This window comes from Phyllostomus hastatus, unplaced genomic scaffold (assembly GCF_019186645.2).
Source record: "Phyllostomus hastatus isolate PE091 unplaced genomic scaffold, TTU_PhHast_1.1 phas_contig_98, whole genome shotgun sequence".
NCBI lineage: Eukaryota > Metazoa > Chordata > Mammalia > Chiroptera > Phyllostomidae > Phyllostomus > Phyllostomus hastatus.
Window position 1 is genome coordinate 3,792,895 of NW_025333999.1, and position 23,783 is coordinate 3,816,677.

Below are 23,783 nucleotides of genomic sequence, written 5' to 3' on the forward strand. Positions count from 1 at the left end.
AACACAGCACCCTCCTCTGTGCCATGATCCCAAGTGACCCCTTGGCTAACTCGGAGGAGCGATCGGGAAAACATGCAGAATGAAAAGGGAGAGGAGAAGGAGCACAAACACCCCTTAAGAGAGCAGAAGCCCCGAGTTGGACCTCGGGGGAAGCTGGAGAGAAAAAACCCAAATTTGCGTCTCATCCAGAAGCCGGTGGAAGAGCAGGATTCCGCGGGAGAGTGTATTAGGATTAGCCGGAATCCGAAGAGACAGAGGCGGAGCCTAGCGGTTGGGGCAGAGCAGTGACTGGAGAGGAGTCGGAGGCGGAACAAGGGGAACTGCTTGGCCATAAAAGGGAGTGGTCTGGGCCAAGTCAGAGGGTGGAGTTTATCAAGGGTCGAATCCACTGGAAGTAGGAAGCAACTGTAGGCTGGCCGGGTGGGGGCGGTACCTACGGGGAGTGACTGCCCAAAAGGAAGCCCCGCTCCCTCCCGGAGGACCCGGGATCTTCTTTTCAAATCTCTGCTTCTTACTTCGAGGGTGGAGTTTCCACCGGATGGGGTCCCGCCCTAGGATCCCAGAAGGGTTTAGGGAAATGAAAGTCACCAGTGATCGGGCCTGACCCAACTCGTGATCTAGCGCTCTGCGGCCCCCACACTGATTCCTCTCCTCCAGCCCCATGGCCGCATTGAGCCTGCTGCTCCTGGCCGCACTTCTATGGGTTCCTGCAGGGACCCTGACCTGCTACGGTGACTCAGGGCAGCCTGTGGACTGGTGAGTGCGCAGGCGCTGCATCCCCCAGAGCCGGACTGGGGATTGCTTTGCCCCTGGGGAAAGCTTTCACTTCTCCCTGCTCCGTTTCTGTCCATTCCCCGACCTCCAGGTTTGTCGTCTACAAGCTGCCAGCCCACAGCGGGCCGGTGGATGGGGCTCAATCGGGGTTGCAGTACAAATACTTGGATGAGGGCTCAGGAGGCTGGCGCGACGGCGCGAGGTCCATCGATAGCTTGGAGGGAGCTGTAGGCCGCAGCTTGCTGCCACTGTACAAGAACACCAGCCAGGTGAAGGGGTTGAGGTGCCGGCAGAACCGGGGGTAGGACTCTAGGGAAGGCCCGGCCTGGGGGGAAAACTTCACATCGCCCTGTCCATCCTCCCCAGTTAGCCTATCTACTTTACAATGACCAACCGCCTGCTGACTACAGGACTAAGAACTCTTCTAGCCGGGGGCACACGAAGGGTGAGTCTGGAATTGGAGGCTGAGGAAGAGCCCTGGTTTCCTTTTGCATTTCCCCCAGCTAACTAACTCCTGACCTGCAGGGGTGGGAAGGGAGCTCCTCGCCTTTTATAAATGTTATCTTTCCTCTGGACTGTGATGACAGTGGGCTGTGGAAAGAATTCAGCAGTTGTCCAAACACTGCCCACACACTCTCCAAGCTCTCTGCAAAGTGAGGATGTTCGTGGTTGCACTTGTGCTTGTTGGGGATGCCCTGAGCAGCTCCCCGATCTAGGCTTTTGGTTCAGGTGTGCTACTTCTGGACGAAGAAGGGGGCTTCTGGCTGGTCCACAGCACTCCCAGGTTTCCCACAAGTGCTGCATACCGTTGGCCTTTTGAGGCCCAAAAATATGGGCAGACCCTGCTCTGCATGTCTTTTTCCTTCGACCAGTTCTCAAAGATTGGTGAGTGGGGACAAGGAGGCCGGGTGATTCTGATTCCCAGGCCAGACTGTGCAACTGCCCTTCATTTTCTCCTCCTCTTCCCCTCCAGGCAGACAGCTGAGCTACACCTACCCCCAGGTATATGACTACAAACTGGAAGGGGTCTTCATCAAGAAATTACCTGACCTGCAGGAAGTGGCCCAGGGCCACCATGTTCACCAGGAACCCTGGAACAGCAGTGTAACACTAACATCAAAGGCAGGGGCCACCTTCCAGAGCTTTGCCAAATTTGGAAAGTTTGGAGATGGTGAGCCCTGAGGTTGTAGGTTAAAGAAGTCTTTCTCTGCAGAGTTGGTGTCAGGTGTGTCCATGGCTGAGGGCAGGTCAGAGATAGGAACTTGAACACTTTCAGAGCCATAAACACACAAGAGGTAGACAGACAAGTGAAGACCTGGGTTCAGCTACTGGTTTCTGGTCCTATGGTGCATGATTTAACTGGACTTTCAGTTTACCCACCTGAAAAAGTGGTTGTACTCATACCTACCGTACAGGGTTGATGTGAGTGAGGTGATGCATATAAAGTATTTAGTGAAGGCTGTTAGTACTAAAGCTGATATTCCTCAGGAAGTTGAGCTCAGAGCAGGGCAGCAGCCTAGGGATTCCCTAGCAGTGACCCTGACCCTGTCCATGCCCTCTTTCTATCCTCTGCAGACCTGTACTCTGGCTGGCTGGCAGAAGCCCTTGGCAGCAACCTGCAGGTCCAGTTCTGGCAACACTCCAGTGGCATCCTGCCCTCCAACTGCTCCGGGGCCCAGCAAGTGCTCGACGTGACCAAGATAGCCTTCCCAGGGCCAGCTGGGCCTACCTTCAATACCTCACAAGACCACTCCAAGTGGTGTGTAGCCCCAGAAGGGTCCTGGGCCTGTGTGGGCGACATGAATCGAAACTCTGGAGAGATGCATCGAGGTGGGGGCACAGTGTGTACCCAGCTGCCTGCCTTCTGGAAGGCCTTCCAGCCGCTGGTGAAGGCCTGTGAGCCCTGTGGGGAGGAGAGCGGTACCTTGTCTCCAGGAAGCCCAGCAGAGCACATAGGAATTAAGGTTTAGGAGCCAACTTGGACATCAGTTTAAATACCAGTTTAGTCTGCTCCTAATTGTGTGATCTTAATTATGTGCCTTAACCTGTGACTCACTCTACTTATTTGCAAAATAGGAACCACAACACCTGACTCAGGATTTGTGAGGAATAAAAGGAAACGGGCAGATGGGTCTGTTAACCCTTTTCTCAGGCGGGCACCGAGCCTCAGAGCAGCATTGCAGCTTAAGGGTCTGGGGACAGCTGGCTCATGGGGGGACCACAAGGAAAGGCCCACGTAAGACTCACCTCCCCTCTCTATGGTAACTGGGACTGGAGATCCGCCACCCAACAAGCAGACAGGCAAGGGGCTGAAACCTGGCCTTGCCATGGGAGGTGGGGCAAGCCCCAGAAAGCTCACGAAGCATGGACGCACTTTATTTATATGTGTACATATGTATAGTCGGCTGTACAGTGCAGGGCCAGTGGCCCCCTCAGCTACGGGCCAGGTGGTGTGGGGCAGGACGCCCTTTTGGTCACGTCTGCTGGGGGCACAGCTTCAGCAGTGTACCTAGGAGTCAGCCCCACCTCGGGTTTGGTAGCTGGGACAAGAAGGGGAACAGATGAGGCAGGGGGCCCTGTGCTGCTTGGTGCACTCTTCATAGGGGCTAGAGAAGAGGTCTGGGGGTCCGGGCAGAGCTTGGGGGAGGTGGGCTTGGAGCGAGGCCCGCTCAGCGTGGTCTGCTCCTGGACCACCTCCAGCACCCAGCGATCCGGGTCTCGGGGGGCCTCTGGTGGGGGAGGTGCTAGGGATGTGGGTCCCTGCAGCCCTTTAGAGTCCGAGACTGAAGGCTGAAGCACCGGCGCCTTGGCCCCAGGCCGCTCAGGCTCTACTACAATGGGCACTGGGGGCGTGCCCACCTCACCTGAGCTGCTGCGCCGGCCAGTTTCATGTTCTTGTACCGGGCTCAGTGTGGCCTTGGCGACGGTCCTGGCAGCCCCGCCCATGCCATCCTCGGTCTGCACGCTCTGGTGCCGAGTGCCGCTGGCGTCCCGTTCCAGGTTCCGGCCCCCTGGAGTCGTTGTACGGGCCTGGGTGCAGCCTTCCGCACCTCCAAGGGATTCCTCTTTATTAGGAAGGGTGCCCTCAGGAAGCAGCGGGTCCACACCCAGGCTGAGGGGCGATTCCTGGCGGCCCAGGCGGCGGACTGCGACCTGTCGGGTCACACCAGGCCCCTCCACAGGGGGCGTCTCACCATCAGACTCTGCCAAGCTATGCAACGCCAGCTCACCATGGAAGTCCTTACGGAAATCAGGATGGCCCACCTCGAGACTGTGTTTGCGCAGCGCGCCCTTCTTGTCCGCCCCAAGCGAGGCTCCCAGCTTCTCTGCGGACTGCACGCGTTTGAGGAGCGGCGAGCGCGGGGGCTCCGCACTCTTGGGGCGCGGGCGCACCACCGGTGGCGAAGAGTGCAGCTTGGCCGGGAAGCTCTGCGTTGTGTGCGAGCTGCCCACCGTGTGGCCAGGCAGAGGTGGCGGCGATGCCTGCGTGGGGGATGGTGTGTGCGCCAGCGGCGACAGCGGGATGTTGCCGGCCGACTTGCATCGGGCAGAGCGGTACTGGCGGTGCAGCTTCGGTGACAGGCCGTGCAGCGTGCTGGGCCGGATGTGGTGCGATGCCGACGACGCGGGTGAGTTAGGCGTGCTCGAGGCTGGCGAGCTGCTTTGGGATGAGGCACCTGTGGGTGGGGCAGAGGGGGTGTTGCACACGGCAGGAACCGCCAGGGGACCAGTCCCCTGCCACCCAGTGCTTGGCTCAGCACAGGCAGAGAGCTCACCTAGGTAGGCGGAGTCGGGTGTGGAGCGGTAGCTGTGAGTGGGTGAGCGTGCTGGCAGCCCGTGGGTGGGCGAGCCTGGGAGGCTGTCGCTGGACGACAGCGAGCGGTTCAGCGAGGACAAGGAGCGGCTAGTGTGCAGCAAATTCGACTGCTTCGTGATCTTGCGGAAGAGGGAACTGCGCTTCTTGCTGGGGGACAAGGAGAGGGCCACCCACCTGCGACCAGACTCCAGAACTCTTGGTACCCTCCCACTTCAGCCCCTGGGACCACCCACTCCTCTGGCCTCTCCCTCTCCAGCTATAGCTACATCCCACCAATCAAAACTTAAAGAACTCTCCCTGCCTGGTGTGGCTCAGTGGACTGAATACCAGCCTGCGAACCAAAGGGTAGCCGGTTCGATTCCCAGTCAGGGCACATGTCTGGGTTGCGAGCCAGGTCCCTGGTATGGGGCACACCAGAGGCAATCACACATTGATGTTTCTCTCCCTCTCTTTCTCCTTCCCTTCCCCAGTCTCTATACAGCTCTGGTCCACTTGGCTCCTCCCACCTCAGGCCCCATCCTAGAGATGCTACTCAAAGCAAAACCAACATTTTTCTGGCCCCACCTGAGAGGTGCCCAAGACATCTCTGACCCCACCCTCCAGCTACATCCCACTTATCAGAGCCAGGGGTTGGAGGGAGAAGTTCACTGACTCAGTTCAACCTGGGTCCTCTCACTTAAATCCCTACTCACAATTTGTCCAGGCCAAACCCACTGATCAAAACAGAACACTCTCCTGGCCCCACCTACCTCTCCTAGCTTCTCCTACCTATAAGAAAATAAATTATTTCACTTTGCACGGTGTTGCCTGGCTTGCTCATTCCAGATACAAATCCCTTCCTCGGCCCTTCCTAGTCATCTAAACACATCCAACTGGACAAGACCACCTCCTGACTGCGCCGTCTCTAATCCATATCTTCTGGCCCTGCCCACTTGCCCGAGACACTCCCACAATACTTTTCCTCCAGCCCAGGAACCTGGCACAGCTTCCTTTCTTAGTTCCTTCCATTTTCCCAGCTCCTCCGTCTTTGTCCTCTTGTTTTCACTCTTTACTCAGTGGCGTCCACACTTCCTTCTCCTGTTCTCACCTGTGGCCCTTCACGTTAACCCTTCCACTGTTCAAAAACTGGAGTACGGTCCTTGCCTGCTGTGTATAGTCCCACCCACCGCACTCGGCCCCACCCACCTCTCCTGGCCCTCTTTAGCTGAGGGTCTCCTGTTCCTCCGAGCCATTTTGGCCTTGTAGCTGCTGCGCCTTGCAGGGCCAATGCGAATGGAGGTATTTTCAAAGGGTGTTGTGGTCACTGCCACCTTGTTGCCACTCTGGGGGTCAAGAAGGTAGGCAAATGCTCTGTTGGAGGCTGTTCAGGAAGCTCCAGCTCTAAGGACCTCCCCTCCCTTCCCCCTCCCCAGTGTGCTCCCTCCCTTGCACTCACCTTGAGGATCAGCTCTACGACCTCAGGATGTACCATACCATGCACAGGCTCCCCGTTCACGTGGGTGATGAGGTCTCCGGCACAGAGCCCTGCCTCCTGGGCTGGGCCCCCCTCCTCCACGTGCTGGGGACCGGGCACCACACAGGCAGGGTTAACAAGATCAGTAACAAGGAAGCTCCCTAAGCTTATGTGCCAGGCACATAGCTCTAGTAATTATTCTTCCCAGTTTACAGCTAAAGAAACTGAAGCTCAGAGGGGGAAGAGACGCTGCAGGTCACAAGAGTCCCATCTAGACTTCCTGGATCCAGAGATTGAGCTGTCGCTCACCCCTGGCTGTTAAGGGGATTCTCTTCCCCCACCCCCCAGCTTGGAACACAGACCCACCCATGAGTGCTCACCCAGACAATGTGGTGGACACTGTAAACATCTGAGTCACCCATGTAGACGCGAATGGCTCGCAGTGTGAAGCCATACTTCTTGCCAGAGCGTTGGATGGTAATAGGGGAGCGGAGCCCACTGACAGCGGGTGAGTAGTCCCGGCTGGGTGAGGAGTCCCTCGAGGATGGGTTGGAGGAGAGAGATCGTGGGGACATGGGGCTGGCCAGGGGTGAGCTTCCATGGGGGTCCACTGCAGACACAGAACCATGGCCAGAGGTCAGTCACAGGTCTCCCTGCACTGTTCCTCCCTCCTTCCTAGTCAAAGTCCCAGGTCTCTCATTGGTCCACCTCAGTGCCAATCACTATGGATGGTAAAAATGTCGTGTTTTCATTGGCCTATCTTGGCACAAATGAGGACAGCCCCTCCCCTGCCAGGTGGGGCTGGCATCACCTGCAGGAATCATGACAGACAAGGCAGTGGCAGAGGCTGACTTGATAACTTTGCCTCCGGTTCGAGAAGGCCGCTTCTCTACCGCGGGGTCCCCTGACAGCTGCTGATGCCGCGCCCGGCGCAGAACCAGGTCATTAGTGGCCCTTGGGCCTGATGGGTCCCCATCCTTCGAAGGTGGGCACAGGTCGCCTGGGCGTGGTTGGTCAGCTGCAACAGAGCAGGTGGGTTAGGAGTCAGTCCAAGATCGCAGACTTTTTGCATATGTTCACTCTGCCTGGCTTGCTTTTCCCACTTCTCGCTCTTGTTCGAATGTGAGTTTCCGGAGAGCAAGTAACGTGCATCTGACACAGCTCACACACGTTTATTGACTGACTGAGCAGGGACTGCAGAGTGTTCCTCATGCTGACAAGAACCCAGACTGGAGTGTATAAAATATGTGCAATCTTGCATAAACAGTACCAGGCTCATCGAATGCTCAATATATGGCCACTGGGGAACTAGGGAAGACGGTGGGAGGGGCCACTCACTGGCTTCAGGGTCGCAGGCACTGGCGGTGACATCTTCTTGAGCTGCCTCTTTGGGAACCCGCGCATCCAGCGAGCCTGGGGGATCCGAGCTGGGCCGCGGAGGCCTGCGAAGCCGGGCCTCATCCTCATCCTCTTGAGGGGCGCTGAAGCGGCTGGGCTCCAGAAGCGCCGAGAAACGGCGACGTGCGCCCAACGGAGGACTGGCCTCCCCCTCCAGGAAGCTGGCCTCTGAGGCTGAGAAGCGCTTGCTGCTGAAAGGTGGGGTGGTCAGAGGCGACACGCTCCTTCATCCCCGCTCCCCAAATATAGCCCTGCCCCTGCTCACATCTCTGGGGAGCCCCCTCTCCAGCTCTTCTCACGCAGGGTCAGGCTACCCAGGCCCTCCCGCTTGCCGGCCACCTTCTCCTCTAGACCCTTGGCGCTCAGCTCCCGCTTGCTGCCCCCCGCTGCTGCCGCCACGGGGGTCTTGGGCTCATGCTGCGACAGCTGCTCCATACTGCTATAAACCTGAAAGGGAGGGTGAGTGGTGATGGGAGGCCAGTCCGGCCCCCAGGTTCCGCCTTCGCTCCAGAGCGAATCGGCTTCCCGCTACTGAACACGCTCCGCCCACCCAAGGCTGAGCCCCGCCGAACTCTGAATTGTCCCGCAACCAACTACAGTTCTTCAGCTCAGAACCTACCCCACACAATTAGGCCCTGCCCTACTCTATACCTGACCCGTATCTTGAATTTGCCCTTTCCTGCCCACCTTCCCAGGCTCCACCCAATCACATGTACCCCAAGCTGGGCTTTGAACCCCACTACACGCTCCTCCTCAAAGCGAGACCTGGTGCACAGTTGCCCTGGGCCCACTGCTCACCCTCTCCACCCCAAGGTCCTGACCCCGCCTCATCTAGACCTAGCTCCGTCCCACTGAGAGTCCTCATTACCACAACTGTGCAGATCTTAGATTCCACCCAAAGCCAAAGGCCCTCCCATATACCCCCAGGCTCTATCACTCCCAGAATCTTGCTCCCTAGTAACTTCCTAGTAACTTCCCAGCCTGAGACCTCGGGCCTGGGACCCTGATTCCCCAGCCTCTTCAGCGTTTCCCCACTCTGGCCCGCCTCCCTCCCCCTCTTGTAGACAAAGATCCTCAACCCCTCCCCAGCCAGGCCCCACCTCCCGACCTTGCCGGGTCCTGACCGGGTCTGGCCCCACGCCTAGCCCAGCCTTGGCTCACTTTGCTGAAGCGCGGGGAGCAGGAGGAAAACTGGCGGATCTCCACAGGCTCCTCCTCCGTCGTGTCATCCTCATCATAAGAGTTCACGTGGTGATACCTATCTGAGCGGGCTGGGGAGGGGGTGGGCCGTGACCAAGGACAAGGGTCCACTCCTCAGACCGCACCCTTACAGGAATCAGGTCCTGGTTCCTGCCAGGGCTGCAGGCCCTGCCATGCCCCTGTCCCAATCTAAGATCTGATTCAGGCCCCTGCAGCCAGGCTGGGTTCCAGCCCAACTCCCAGAGACCCCATTTCTATGGCACTCTCCACCATGGCTCCACCTTGGGCCAGCCCATGCCTCTGCCTTAGTTTTGGATCCTAGCACCCTAGCACCCTAACCTGAGCCCAACTCCAGAACTCACCACTGTCAGGCCCCACCTCTACCCCAGCCTCTTTCTGTCTACCAAATTCTCAGACTGAGTCCTGCCACTACGCCAGGCCACTCTCCCTCCACCCCTCTCCTCTGTCTGAGAAGCTGGTCTCCTAGCCAGTTGGGCTCCAGCCCAGGACTTGCCTGAGTGCCCCTGTCACCGGAATCCACCCCCTCTCCCAGCTCACTGTCGAAGTAGCTGGTGTCATCCTCGGACTCCAGGTGGGGGATGAACTCTGCTTTCTGCCTCAGCAGCCCTGTCCAGTCCAGGTCTCGGAAGAAACTGTGCTGCTTTACCTCAAAGGCACCTCCTGCGGAGGAAAGGGTGTGTGGGGGCTGGGAGGGAATTCCAGCGGCAGCTGATGGCCAGCTCAGAAACCCAGCCACACACCCCTCTCTTCCATCCAGGGGGCCACAGAACCCAGAGTCCAGCCCTCAGCTTCTCCCATCCAAGTACTAACCGGGCTCGGCCCTGCTTAGCTTCTGAGATCAGGCGAGATCGGGTGCGTTCAGGGTGGTATGGCTGTGGACTGTCCTCAGCTTCTCTATATAGCAGACCCCTTACCTGCCCCAAGCCGGACCAGAGGGTTGGTCTGCAGGAGGCTGGATATCAGGAGCTGGGCATCTGTGGGCAGGGCCTCATCTCCTTCCGGCCACAGGATGTCATCTGAAGAGCAAGGTGGGGCTGGGGGTCACTTTTGGAGTCCAGAGACCCTGGGTGAGCCCATCTCCCCGACCTGCACACTGAGGAGGCTACGCACCACTGATGACCTGTCCAAATAGTTCTTCGGGCGTGTCTCCAAAGAAGGGCACGCAGCCCACCAGGAACTCGTAGAGAATGATGCCCATGGCCCACCAGTCCACCGGCTTGCCGTAGCCCTGGCGCAGGATGACCTCGGGTGCGATGTACTCTGGGGTCCCACACACCTGGGGGCAGGCCGTCAGCCTGCACCCTGGCCACAGGAAGGGCCTCAAGGGGGAGCTGCACCCTTCACCACACCCTGGGCCCCACGGTCTTGCTGGATAACTCTCCCCACCGTGACCCCCACACCTGCACACATACCTGTTTGTCCAAGAATTCCCGGGCATCCTTCTCAATGTGGCCTTCATACAGGTTAGTGGTGAGGCTCATGAGTCCCATTTTGGAAAGGCCAAAATCTGTGAGCTTGATGTGGCCCATGGAAGTGATGAGGAGGCTGAAAATGCAAGCACGGGTCTCAGAGGCAAGGCCTGCCCACTTCCCTCCTGGCCCTTCTACACCAGTGCCTCCGGAGGGGCACAGAGGGAGTGATTAGAAAGGTCAAGACTCACTTGTCAGGCTTGAGGTCACGGTGCACAATGCCATAGTTGTGCAAGTACTCGAGCGCCAGCACCGTCTCGGCAAAGTACATGCGGGCCATCTCCACAGGCAGCGCCCCGATGTTCTTCAGCAGGGTGGCACAGTCCCCACCTGTGTGTGAAGGAGTAGGCCCGTGTAAAGGGGGAGGCACCCCTGCCCCAGAGTTGAGCCCTCAACATGAACTACAGCACCAAGTCCTCGCCTCATGTTGCCCGTATTTTACAGTTAAGGAAGGCTGAGGCACAGACAGGACCTCCCTCTCCTCAGGTCGCACAGGGAATGCCCTCTACCAGGCTCCTCTTGTCCTCTTAACCACCCTCCAAAGTTGGCTTGATCTGAGACTCAGGTTGGATCATGCAGGGAGTTGATGGTGGAGATGAGGTTCGGTGGGTACCAAAGGCTGTCTGCTCATCAGGTGAGTCTAGAAGACCCTGGCTGGTGTAGCTCAGTGGATTGAGTGCAGGCCTGAGAACCAAAGAGTTCCCAGATCGATTCCCAGTCAGGGCACATGCCTGGATTGCAGGTCAGGTCCCTGGTGGGGATGGCATGTGAAAGGCAAGCACACATTGATGTTTCTCTCCCTGGTTTTCGCCCTCTTTTCCCATCTATAAAAATAATCTTTCAAAAAGTTTAATTTAAAAAAACTAGTCTGGGCCCTGGCTGGTGTGGCTCAGTGGATTGAGCACTGGCCTGTGAACCAAAGGATTGTGGTTCGATTCCCAGTCAGGGCACATGCATGGGTTGCCGGCCAGGTCCTCAGTTGGGGGCATGCGAGAGGCAACCACATATCGGTTTCCCTCTTTCTCTCTCCCTTCCCCTCTCTCTAAAAATAAATAAACTAAGTCTTTAAAAAGATAAATGTAGAGATTTTAAAAAATATTAGTCTGGAAGTACTGCCCTTGATCTCCTGGAGTCTGAATCTTGAGTCTGGGCCTTGAGTCTGAAATCTTGAGTCTGAGCCTGGACCCCACCAGGTTTACTGTGATGGTTAGGCTCCCCCAATATGCATTCCTCCTTTTTCTTACAAGAGCCGGATTTGCTTCCAAGGACAGCAGCTGACCCAAGTCGCTCAGCCCTCCAATTTATCACTTATTTTTTCACAAAGATTGTTGAGCTAGCAGGATGCAAGTTGGGAGCTGCTGGATGGCAACGTCGCTATATCAAGGCCTGTCTGGGTATAATTTTGATTCATTCACACTGGATAGCTACTGTTGGGCTGGCTGTCATTTTTTAATTCGACAATCTAAGGAAAAAGAGGTCAGTGCCCATGACTAAATAGTCAAGTGCTTTGCATGTTTTAAAAGTTCATGCAGCACACCAGTCGAAAATCGCTGCCTCGAAATCCAGATGCCTTCCCACTTGAGAGACCTCGTTCTTGGGTCCCTCTTCCAGGTGCAGTGCAGGCCTTGGAGAGGCTCCAGACCCTCTGCGCCCCAATGGCCTCCTTGAGCCTTAAGGTCCTCATTACCGTCCTCACTAATACAAAACAACTTCATCATCTTTGGCTTATTTCACTTGTTTATTGTCTGTCTACCCAGAATATAACTTGCACGAGGGAGAGGTGTGCGGGCCTAGTCCCCGCTGTGCAACCAGTGCCTAGCACACAGCCTGTGGCACGAGGGAGGCAATGGGGGATATCTGTGGAATGAACGGATGGCTGGCTAAGGCTTAGGGGTGGCACAGCTGTAGCCCCACGAGATCACGTGTGTGTCCTAATAACCATAGTATGCTTGTGTTTGGCTGATGATGTGTTAACATTTGGATCAATAGAAGTGTGGATGGATGGATTAACAGATGGAAAATTTATGCATTGGTGGTTGGATGGATGGGTAGATGGATGGTAAATAGATAAACTGATAGATGAATTGTGGACAAATGGATAGAGATAGCTGGAGGAGATGGGTAGAACGGAGGTTCAGATGAATGAATAAAAATACAGATAGTAAATGGATGGATGGATGGGTGGATAATGGATTAATGCATAGATATTGGTATTGGTAGATGGACAGATGGTGAGTAGATGGGTGAATACATTGATGAGTGAATGAATGGTTAGCTGTATAAAGAGATGGATGAGTGAAAAACAGATGTGCAACACAGAGTGAACTCTAATATAAACTACAGACTCCATTTAACAATGTACCAATATTGGTTCATAAATTATAACAAATGTACTACACTAATGCAAGATGTAAATGATAGGGGAGACTGGGGGAGGGGGTAGGTATGTGGGAACTCAAATGTGCTTTCCAATCAGTCTTTCTGTAAACCTAGAACTACTCTAAAAATGAAGAACTACTCTATTAAATTTTTTTGTAATAATCGATGCATACAGGATAAACAGATGGAAGGATGGAAAAACATGGACTAACAAACAAATCAATGGGTGGAAGAATGGAAGGGTGGATGGATAATTGGATGGATGTATCTATATTGGATGAAATGAAAACAGACAGATAAACTAATAGATGGCTGGATAGAAATAAGCAGATGAAATGGATGACCAATGACTGGATGGATGAATATGTGGACAGTCAATACAGTGACTGGGGTCGGGCAGGCTGCCCTGACCAGCATGCATCCCCCGTCTTCTCTGCAGCCCAGCAGGCAGCCACACCTTCCACGTACTCCATGACCATGCAGAGGTGGCGCCGGGTCTCAAAGGAGCAGAACATGCTGACCACAAAGGGGTTCTCAGCGAAGGTGAGGATGTCGCGCTCCACAAAGGCCTGCTGGATCTGGTTGCGCAGGATCAGGTTCTGCTTATTGATCTTTTTCATTGCGAAGCGCTGCCTTGTGTCCCGGTGCCGTACCAGGTAGACGGCGCTGCAGGGGGAGAGAGCGAGGACCGGCCATCACCTCCGAGACACCCGGCCTCCGCTACCCTCCCCCTGCCAGAGCCCCGGGTGGCTCACCCGTAAGCACCATTGCTTATGAGCTTGATGGTATCAAAGTCATTCTCTCCAGGTGGTTTCTTAGCCTTCGTGGTACTGCTGCGGCCCTGCAGGGGAAAGATGGAGACCACCACCATCATCATGATAACATTGGGACTCATTATTCCATTTTACCCATGGGGAAACTGAGGCACAGAGGGGGTGTGTCCTTCATCCAAATGCCTCACTGAGGAAGTCACAAAATCAGGACTTGAACCCAAGACTGTCTGACTCTGAAGCCATATTCCTAACTTCTTTACATTAGTAATGACGCCTATGAAATAATCACCCTCATTATAAAGAACTCTCAGAAATCAATAATAAAAAGCCTAACAACAAAAACAGGCCAGATATGTGAAGTAGGATTACAGCTCTTAAACACGTGAAAAGATGCTAAACCTCACATATAATGATAGAAGGGCAAATTAAAACAACCCAAGATACCATATTTAACTTAGCAGACTGGGGAAAAAAACACAGAGTAAAGCTGTGGGAAAACAGCTACTTTTATACCTTGCTGTTGGGAGTATAAATTGGTACAAGCCCCATGGAAGATACTTTGATGCATATCACAATTACAGTGCACATTCCCTTTGACCCAGCAATTTCACTTTTGAACTAACTCTACAGATAGGATTGCACATGTGAAAATGATGTATGTACTATGTACCCTGGCTGGTGTGGCTCAGCGGGTTGAGTACCATCCTGCAAACCGAAATGTCACAGGTTTGGTTCCTGGTCAGGGCACATGCCCAGGTTGCAGGCCAGGTCCCCGGCTGGGGCGTGTGCAAGAGACAACTGATCTATGTTTCTCTCACACATTGATGTTTCTCTCCTTCTCTTTCTTCTCCTCCCTCCCTTCCCCTCTCTCTAAAAATAAATAAAAAAATAAAATCTTTAAAGAGAAAAAAATGACATATGTACTATCTTGCTCATTGCAAATCTTAGTAACAATCAACACATGCAACTATAGGAAATCGGCTAAATAAACATGTGAGCGGTGTCTGGAGGAAGGAATATTGTGTCCTTGTTAAAAAGAATGAGGAATCTACCAGTATATCGATTCAGAAAGTTCTTCCAAGTATTTTATCAAGTGGGGGACAAAAGCAATAATATGTACTTTAGGCTTTTATGTAAAAAAAGGTGATAAAACAGAACTCGGTAAACATACTTGGTGGTGCTCAGCAGCACATGTACTAATAATATTTGGGGGGACATAGGGCAGTAAAGGACACGGGCTGATGTAGGATTCTTCACTGTGTAACTTCTTTGAAAATTATTTTTACTTTTTTAGGGACAATATGTTTGTATTATTTACAAAAATATTACACAAAAAGATCTATGAGATTTTTAAAATACTGAACTGTTATGTTTCTTAGAATGTGGCCTATACCTTCCTTGGGGCGGTCACACAGGCAGCACTATGAATAGCCAGACATGGGGCATCACAGCCTACAAGTTTAGTGCCTTCACATTGAAATTGGTGGAGCATGAGCCTCCTTCCACTGCCCATAGCCCACAGGGTTAAAGCCCGTGGTTTCCACAGAAGCACCACCTATTGTATTTGCCACACCAACTACTGACTTCTGGTTCTACTGCATATGATTATGCTGAGAAGAACAAAGTTCCAGAATGGCAGAAATTCTCCCAGAAACCGGATGCTGTGCCATCCACCTCAAACAGGGTCTGCTTGACCCCACGCTCTACTGGACACCATGGCGTGACAGTGGGAGGGGGACCTTCTACTGCCTGATCGCCCCCTTCACAGCCCAGAAACAAACGAGTTAGGCTGCAAAGGACTGGTTTGCTTTTTCCCATAAACCCTTTGAATTTTTATCATTTCTGTAAAAAAAATCATTAAACTCACATGGCCTACTTAACATTTTGCAAGAATAAAATAATAAGATAACATTTTGGTTTGTTTATGAGATGCACATGGCCGGTCAGAGCTGATTGGACAGTGAAAACTAATGTTCAAAGAAATGCTGCTGCTCTTCGAGTTTGGGTTTTTTTTTATTAAGCTTGATTGATTGTTATGATTAGCTGTGAATGTTTACATTGATTAATTCAGCACATATTTATTATGTCTTAAGAACTACTTTATTTTTTAAGGTTTTATTTATTTACTTTTTAGAAAGAGGGGGAGGGAAGGGAAAAGAGAGGTAAAGAAACATCAATGTGAGAGATACATCAATCAGTTGCCTCTCACACACCCCAACTGGGGACGTGGCCCCCAACCCAAGCATGTGGCTTGACTGGGAATAGAACCTGTGACCTTTTGGTTCACAGGCCAGCACTCAATCTACTGAGCCACACCAGCCAGGGCCAAGCTTGGGATCTTGAGTTCCCTGAAGGTTCTGGATGAAGGTTGCATACAGGTTCATTAGTGGCAGTCTACACTGAGGTCCTGGGGACTTATGGTGGCATTTTTGAGCACGGGGTACCAGAGCCTTTCTGATTTGGATGTGTCTGAGAAAGGAAGACAAAAGCCAAGGCCAGATGCATGAAATGAGGGGCTTGAGTTTATAGTTACCTTGGAGATTTTTCCTTCTTGCAGTAAAATGTTAATAGACATTATTTGCAGCACGCCTCTACTCATTGGGCAGTATGATTCAAAGCATTATTTGCCTCATCTCAGGTCTTTAGTGAAGTTTTCTGTGTAATTATTATGTATTATTCCACCACGGGAATGGAACACCTATTTAGTGTTGCATTTTAGACCGATGCCTGTTTTATTAAAAAGGTTGGGATACAGAATCTCCTTTACCTTTTAAAAATATTATACCATTTAGATTATGATTTATTTTGATTGTAGAATAAATACATGAATGAAAATTTTTTAAAAAGAATGTAGCCTAAAAATATCTGACACAAAAATTGACAGAATTACAGAGAGAAATACCTCAAAACAATGATTTAACACATACCTTTCAGACACTATGAGATCAATCAGGCAAGATAAATTAATAAAGGAATAGGGAGATGGAAGATTTGAATCACTCAATTAACAAGTTTGATTGAATGGAATTATGTAGAATCCTACAAACAACAATTAAAGATAAATACCTTTTAGAGTTTTAGACTTTTGAGTGATGTCATTCCATTACCTATTCAAAAAATTAAACAAATGGCATGTATAGTGAGATTCTTTTAAATATATATATTTACATATATATATATATATATATATATATATGAAAGATATGTGTGTGTGATTTTTTCAAAAGAAGACCCAACCCCAGTTTTGAGGCAAAATCTTCTGATTTCTTTATTTTGCTTCAAACTTTTGAATAACACTAGACACTGCAGAGGAAACACACGCATGGCTGTCATGGCAGGCAGTCTCTACTGGGCACGTGGGGCATCTTCCAAAGTGTGGCTGGCCTGGCCATGGCACTGCGGCAATTCTTACTGCACTGAGCTCTCGGCACAAAAGACACTCAGCTCACTCAAAACTGCATGCATCACTCCTCAATAAATTAAACATAGAATTACCATATTACCCAGCAATTCCACTGCTAGGTATATACCCAAAAGAACTGAAATAGTTGTTCAAACACCTGTACACAAATGTTCATAACAGCACTATTCACACAACAGGCAAAAGACAGAAACAACTCAAGTGTCCACCAGTGGACAATGGATAAACCAATATGATATATCCCTGCAATGAATTATTATTCGGTCACAAAAAGGAGCGAAGCACTGATTCATGCTACACCATGAATGAACCTTGAAAACACTTTGCCAGACACAACACACCACAGAGTCCATGGTTCCATGTATACGAAATGTTCAGAAAAAGCAATCCACGGAGACAGAAAGCAGGTCAGTGATTGCCGGGGCCCTGCAGGAGGGGGAATGGGGAGTGACTGCCTAATGGCTACAGTTTCCTTTTGGGTAATGAAAATGTTCCAGAACTAGAAGAGGTGATGGCTGCACAACATTGTAAATGTACTAAATACACTGAATTGTTCATTTTAAAACAGTACAGTTTGTAGTATGTGTATTTGACTATGAAAAGTAAAAGGCCCATGGAAGAAGAACACATTATTAACCCAACTGACAGATGAGAAAACTGAGGCTCAGAGCAGAGACCAAGAGATCTACCCAGCCAGACGGCACAGAGCCAGGAGGTGTGAGCCCCTGCCTATCCAGCCAGAACCAGAGTACTGACCTCTAGGCCACCTGGCCTTACCTCAGACAGGTCATCCTGTTCCGGCGTGTTGGAGCCACCACTGTCCTGTTCCTCCAGGTGCACCACGTCTAGGAAGCAACTGAGAGTGAGTGGAGGTAGGATCCCAGTGGGCTCGCCTCCAGCCCCCTGTGCCTACCAGCTGTCACCTGGAAAAGGGTCCCGGGTGAGGCCCAGCTGGCGGATGATGTAACGAGGGATGTCTGTCTTGACAAGATGGCCCTCCTTGGCATGGCCCTCGGCTGCCTCTAGCAAGTGGTAGAACTCCTCGGGGTTGAATTCCTGAGGCAGGGCAGGGGTGGGCTTGCGGCAGGCTCTGAGGGGCCCCTGCCAGCCCCCCCGCCCCCTCCCAGCTCCCTCACCAGGCACTCCAGCAGCCTTGCAGGGCGAGAGATGATAATGAGCAGTTTCTTCACCAGCTGGGTGACGAAGGCCACCTCTAAGCTCTCAGAACGTTCATAGGCCTGGGAAGGAGAGCACATGGGGTGAGGGGATTTCCAGGCGCCCTGCCTCAGCCAGGCCCTTCTCCCAACCCCACCATCTACACACCACTACTATTGTGGTATTTTGGTTTTTTATTTTATTTTATTTTGATTTTGATTTTATTCTATTCTATTCTATTTTATTGTTTAACCTCACTCAAGGACATGCTTATTGATTTTTTAGAGAGAGGGGAAGGAAGGGAGAGGAACATCGATGCGAGAGAGAAACATCAATCTGTTACCTCTTGCACATACCCTGACTGGGGACTGAACCCAAAACCTAGATATGTGCCCTGACCAGGAACCGAAACCGCAACCTTTTGGGTTAGGGAATGACGCTCCAACCAACTGGGCCACCCCAGCCAGGGCTGCTGTTTCATTTTTTAGGTGAGAAAACTGAGGCCCAGGCCACAGAGTAAAAATAATGATCACTATTATTATAGCAGACAGTGTCCTAAAACCTTCACTCTTGCAATTCACGTTCCCTCTGACTGGCAGGCTCTCCCCTCGGATCCCCGGGTGACTCCCTACTTCTCCATCAGGTTACCACTCCGTTGCCACCTCTTCACAGAGGCCTGACTTATTCTCTCCACCCCAACCTGAAACTGCAGCTCACCTCCTGGTAGCAAACTCAGTCACAATGACCCTAACCTACTTCTTTTTTCCATCACATGAATACCCTTCAAACATGGCATATATTAATTTACCTATCATGCCCACCGGGGTGAGGCAAAGAGGCACCCATCTTGGGACAAAAACCTCACTCTTCAAGATCACTGATATTTTAATGCAATGTTTGAAAAATCAAAATGAATGACAAAAATCTGTGACAAGCAAGAGAGCAGACTTTAAACAAGCACAGGATCCAGTGAGTGCTGTGTGCAGCCATGTTGGAGCTTAAAGCAAAAGGAAATGTGAGAATCTATATGTGCTTTTTAGACATTAATGGTTTTAATAAAAATTATATCGCCCTGGCTGTGTGGCTCAGGTGACTAGATCATCGTCCCATGCACCAAAAGTTGCAGTCAGAACACATACCTCAGTTTCGGGTTCGATTCCTTGTGGGGATGCTTACAGGAGGCAACTGACTGATGTTTCTCTCTCCGATTGTTTCTCTCTCTCCCCTCTCCCCCTTCCTCTCTCCCTAAAATCAATCACTGAACATATCTTTGGGTGAGGGTTAAAAAACAAATATAGTTGGTTAGAGCATCCTCCCATGGACCAAAGTGTCCTAGGTTCAAGCCCAGGTGGGGAGCACACGAAAAAGAAAAGGGCAAATAACAGATGTTTCTCTCTCACATCAATGTTCTCTTTCTCTTTCTAAGAGCAATGAAAACATGCCTTAGGGTGAGGATAAAAAAATAAAAATACATAGATAAATAAATAATATATATTACTGTTGATAAGTTTGCTTTTACTAAAACCAGAAAAGTAAAACATTCTGATTTAATTGCAAATAAATATTTAACTTAAAATAATGTTAAGTTTTAATATGCTTACTGTTCAACTTTTTCAGTAATTAGTTCAGTGTTCTGGGGGGAAAAGTGGGTCACTTGCCTTATCCTAGTCCCAACTCTGGTGCCCGTTGTTTGCTTTCTGCTGCTTCTGGCTAGTGTTTCAGCTCCCCAGGGTGGGGACTTCTATCTCCAGCTGATTTTCCAACTTCTAGGCCAGTGCTGCCCCCAAAATAGGTTCTTAATAAATATTTCTGGCATTAAAGAATGAGTGAATCCCACTTTTATAGCAGAAGGCATAGAGAGGTTAAGTGACTTGGAAAAGTCAATAACCTCTGCATAGTAAATAAGTCAGGAGCTGGATGTGAATCTAGGCTGTTTGGAATCTGTACTCTTGACTCCTGTGGACTTAGTGGCAGAATCAAAACTCAAACCAGATCTGATGGCAAAGTATGTAATCACACCAACATGCTGTCCTTTGGGGCAGAAGGCTGGGAGCCCAGAGCTCCATATTCTGGTCCTTCTGCCCTTATCCAACCTCATCACCTCAAGACAGTGCAGTAGCATGGCTTCTGTGCTCCTGGAATTTTCCAGCCTGCCTCCTCACTTCAGGGACCTTGCATGTGCTGTTCACCCTGCTCAACACAAATGCCCTCCAGCTTTTCTCATAACTGCCACCTCCTAATTCTTTCCCCAATTTCAATGTCACCTCCTCCAGGGAGGCCTCCTGGACTTTACAAGGGAGGCCCTAACACTCCAACCAGTGCCCTTCTCTAATTTTCTTTGTAGCCTTAAGCATCAGCTGAAATAATTGACTTCCTCAATTTGATCATTTTCATGCTTCTGTCCATCTCCCATAGTAGGATATCAGCCCTAGGAGGGCAAGAATATTTCTCTGGTTTGCTCACTGCTGTGTTCCCAGTGCCCCAGTACACAATGCCCAGCACACACTAAATGTTCAATAAATGCTATCCATTATCATTGAGTGAGGGCATCATCTTGTTTACTTTCATTTATTCATCCATTCACCCATTTATTTAATCAACACTTATTGACCACCTACTGTGTGCTGGGCACTGTGCTGGGCACTCGGAGTACAACAGTGTACAAATAGGCAACATTACCATCACCTGTGGGACTGACAAGAAATGAGATAAGAAAAAAACATACAGTATGACAGATGGTGCTAAGTGCTAAGGTAAAACCTGAAGAGGCAGTGGATGATGAGTGTGAGCACAGTTTGACATTTAAACAGAGGGGTCTAAGAGGCCGAACTGAGAAGGTGATATTTGAGTAAAGACCTGAAAGAGGTTAAATACCTGCCTCCCCCATCAGATCTAGAGCAGGCATTGCGTCCTTTTCTTCCACCCCTGAATTCTCAGCTCCACACCAGCGCCTAGAATGTGGTAGGAGCCCCCTGAGTGGATGTTGGGCAAAGGAAGGCATTGGCCTGGTTTTGGGGTGCAGAGTCTGGGATGGGGCCGGCCTGCCAGTGCACTCACATCCTGCAGCAGCTTCTCTAGGTTCTCCTGCAATTCGTAGAAGTAGACCGTGGTTATGAGGCCGTCGCGGGACTTGGTCAGGCAGTCCCGGGCCAGCTCGATGATCTGGTGGTGAATGAAGCTGAGCACCCCGTCGGCCAACGGCAGCACGCTGTCAGGTTCGTAGGCGCGGGTGAAGTCGCGCAGCTTCTCCTCCATCTGCGCGGTGGCCTGCGGGAGCGATAAAGACAGAGCTTAGCCCAGAGGCTGTGGTCATCAGAAGCCTGCGCTGCACACGCAGACCACCAGGGGGCGCGCGGAGCTAAGGCGAGCAGGGAGGGCTGTGGCCGCCCAGCTTGCCCGCGGCGTCCCCGCCCTGACCCTCACCTTTGGGAACCTCTCCTTGTAGACATGGTTCATCATCACGATTTCGTTGTCATAGGAGGAGGGGGATCGCCCGGGGCTGTGGGGAGAGAAGCCCATCCTGTCCAGTCTCCTGCCTATTCGCGGGGACTGGAATTTTGTAGTGCACAAGCACCCAAACTACCGACTTGGAGTTGGCGGATGCCGGCCCACCTGAGGCTCCGCGAGCGGGGCCGCACTGCCGGGGAGCGGCGGCCTCCATCCTCGTCTGTGATGCTCTCAGTGCTGCCAAAGTGTTTGGACAGGAAGTGGAGCTCGTCCACGGTGGGCTGGTAGGGCAGCTGGTGCAGGCGCTCCTGGGAGGAGCAGGAAGACTGGGGGCGAGGTGGGGGGGAGGCAGTACCAGGTCAGGGCTACTGCGGTCCCCCCACAGCTCAGGACCCAGGGCTCAGATTCCCGGGGCTGATGGACTGCTGGCAAGGCTGGTGTTAGGACCTGATTGTGATCCTGGAGTCCAAGGACCCAGGTTAGTACTCTTGGCAACAGAGGGATGGGGACAGACGTGTAAGAACAGACACAGATGTGACTAGAGGGAATCTGTTAAAATGTAAGTCAAACCCTGACTGGTGGGGCTCAGTGGATCAGGCCTCTTTCTGCAAATCAAAATGTGGCCGGTTTGATTCCGAGTCTGGACACATGCCTGGGTTGTGGGCCAGGTCCCGGGTTGGGGGTTGGGGAGGGACAGAGGCAATGATTGAAACTGATTGGTGCTTCTCTCACATATTGGTGTTTCTCTCCCTCTCTTCCTCCCTCCCTTCCCCTCTCTCTGAAAATAAATAAAATCTTTTAAAAAATTAAAAAACAAAACAAACCTGAGTCAAGTCGCATCCCTCCTCTGTTCAGAACACTTCGTGGCTCTCACCTTACTTGGGGTGAACACCAAAGTCTTCCTCACAGCCCACAAGATTCTGCATGAACATCTGGCCCTGTCTCTCTACCCTCACCTCTGCCCACTCTCCCTCTCTCTTGCTCTCCTCCACCCACAGAGCTGTGGCCTTCCAGATAGACCTTAAACAAGGCAGGCACACTTCTGCCTCAGGGTCTGTGCACTGGCTGTTCCCTCTGCTCGGAGCACATCTACTATGGATGACTCCTCTCTCAAATTTTTGCTTACGTGTCACCCTTCAGGGAGGTCTCCTCTGAACACACACCTGTCACTTCCTAATATTACCCTATCTTGTTTCCTCTTGCTGTATTTACCTCCTGATGTATTACATCTTTATCACTTATTTGTCATCACTGTCTGCTGAGGGCAGAGGTTGGCTCTGCTTGGTCTCTGGTCAGGGCCTGGCATGTAGCCAGAGCAAACACAGGCCCACAGACATCAGTGAAGAGACACAAGGACATCCATGGGATGCTGTAGGCAGAATGCTCTTTTTAAATATCATATCACTCATTCCCCTGCTTAAAACTCCCTAACCCATCAGTAGCTACGAAAATAATTTTTAAATGCATACAATCTATGACCTTCAAAAGCACAATTTCAAAGAGTTCAGGCTGAAATTGTAATACAATTTAATATACAGCAAAAAAGACTTTATATGACTTCCCCCTGCATTTAGAATAAAATCCACCTCCGCCCCCCCTCTGGACAACAGGCCCCAGCATAATCAGTCACTGCTTGGCTCACCTCAACTCTTCCACTTCCAACTCAAAGTCCAGCCACACAAGGCTATTTCCAGCTTTCCCAGTGTAGCCAAGCTCTTTGTTGCCTCTGGGAGCTTGCACATGATATTCCTCATTCCTTGAACACCCTTCCCTCCCTTCTTCCATCTGCCAAACTACTGCTGATTCTTGGTCTTGGCTTCAATGCCAACCCTTCCACAAAGGCTCATTTGACTCCCCTCCCCCTCCCAGCTAAGTCAGTTGCCTCCTCTCTGCTGTCACCTCCCCCTATACCACTCCCATCACAGTTCCAACCCCCTTTGTTATAAATACATTCTTATCCTTCCATGAGGGCTTTGTCTGTCTCCCTCCATGAGGGCTTTGTAAATCCTTGGACTCTCCTCAGCTTATAGAGCCCACCCATCACATGACAGTCATGTGATAAATGTCTGCTGAACATCATACCAGTGGATGGATGAGCAAACCAGAGACACAGGTAGAAAGGGGGTCAGATGGAGAGAGAGAGACTTTGGATATTGCAGTGGGTGAGCACATGGGTTCTGGGTAACAGGTGGGGACTGGCCTTGGCCAGCTGCAGACACTTGGCAAGTTGCTTAATGCCATTATCTGTAAAATAAGTTGGTGATGAATAGGATCCCCAAGAAGATATGTTGAGGGTGGAGAATAGGGCTGGGGTTAGGAGCAGGTTGAGACCTGCAATCCACTAACAGATGGATAAGCGACACCCTTGGACGACAAGGAAAACCCAAAGCACTCACTAATGCAAGCCCAGCTGCTGGCCTGTATGTGGGCCTTGGGGTTAGAGGATATCCTGCCCACCCATCCACCCCCTGACACT

The 23,783-nt window shown here is 51.5% G+C and overlaps 2 protein-coding genes and 1 long non-coding RNA gene across 9 annotated transcripts in view; 2 read left to right on the top strand and 1 right to left on the bottom strand.

The window, feature by feature from the left end:
* The first annotated feature begins 394 nt into the window (after window positions 1–394).
* DNASE2 (deoxyribonuclease 2, lysosomal) lies at window positions 395–2,900 on the top strand. The gene is given in 7 exon segments (XM_045853677.1): window positions 395–756; window positions 866–1,043; window positions 1,141–1,219; window positions 1,504–1,659; window positions 1,748–1,945; window positions 2,350–2,688; window positions 2,691–2,900. Coding segments are annotated over 7 exon segments (1,092 nt in total). The 5' UTR covers window positions 395–661; the 3' UTR covers window positions 2,738–2,900.
* A 229-nt stretch (window positions 2,901–3,129) lies between these two features.
* MAST1 (microtubule associated serine/threonine kinase 1) overlaps window positions 3,130–23,783 on the bottom strand; it is a 29,172-nt gene continuing 8,518 nt past the window's right edge. For 2 of the 7 annotated variants that reach the window (XM_045853676.1, XM_045853672.1), the window contains 22 exons: window positions 21,473–21,633; window positions 21,284–21,359; window positions 20,918–21,127; window positions 17,842–17,943; window positions 17,629–17,761; window positions 17,483–17,550; window positions 13,267–13,352; window positions 12,969–13,177; window positions 10,324–10,462; window positions 10,076–10,208; window positions 9,774–9,939; window positions 9,578–9,679; window positions 9,201–9,323; window positions 8,604–8,713; window positions 7,708–7,889; window positions 7,383–7,633; window positions 6,856–7,062; window positions 6,425–6,654; window positions 6,027–6,149; window positions 5,777–5,913; window positions 4,551–4,738; window positions 3,130–4,451 (listed from right to left, as the gene is read on the bottom strand). In XM_045853676.1, coding sequence (XP_045709632.1) covers window positions 3,211–4,451; window positions 4,551–4,738; window positions 5,777–5,913; window positions 6,027–6,149; window positions 6,425–6,654; window positions 6,856–7,062; window positions 7,383–7,633; window positions 7,708–7,889; window positions 8,604–8,713; window positions 9,201–9,323; window positions 9,578–9,679; window positions 9,774–9,939; window positions 10,076–10,208; window positions 10,324–10,462; window positions 12,969–13,177; window positions 13,267–13,352; window positions 17,483–17,550; window positions 17,629–17,761; window positions 17,842–17,943; window positions 20,918–21,127; window positions 21,284–21,359; window positions 21,473–21,633 — 4,377 coding nt within the window. In that variant the 3' untranslated portion in view covers window positions 3,130–3,210. Of the gene's footprint in view, window positions 4,739–5,776; window positions 5,914–6,026; window positions 6,150–6,424; window positions 6,655–6,855; window positions 7,063–7,382; window positions 7,634–7,707; window positions 7,890–8,603; window positions 8,714–9,200; window positions 9,324–9,577; window positions 9,680–9,773; window positions 9,940–10,075; window positions 10,209–10,323; window positions 10,463–12,968; window positions 13,178–13,266; window positions 13,353–17,482; window positions 17,551–17,628; window positions 17,762–17,841; window positions 17,944–20,917; window positions 21,128–21,283; window positions 21,360–21,472; window positions 21,634–23,783 lie in introns of all 7 variants that reach the window. The other 5 variants (XM_045853671.1, XM_045853669.1, XM_045853673.1 and 2 more) reach the window with 4 other exon arrangements.
* On the top strand, window positions 4,266–5,389 carry LOC123828613. The gene is made up of 2 exons (XR_006787474.1): window positions 4,266–4,403; window positions 5,062–5,389. It is a non-coding gene; the product is annotated as an uncharacterized LOC123828613 (long non-coding RNA).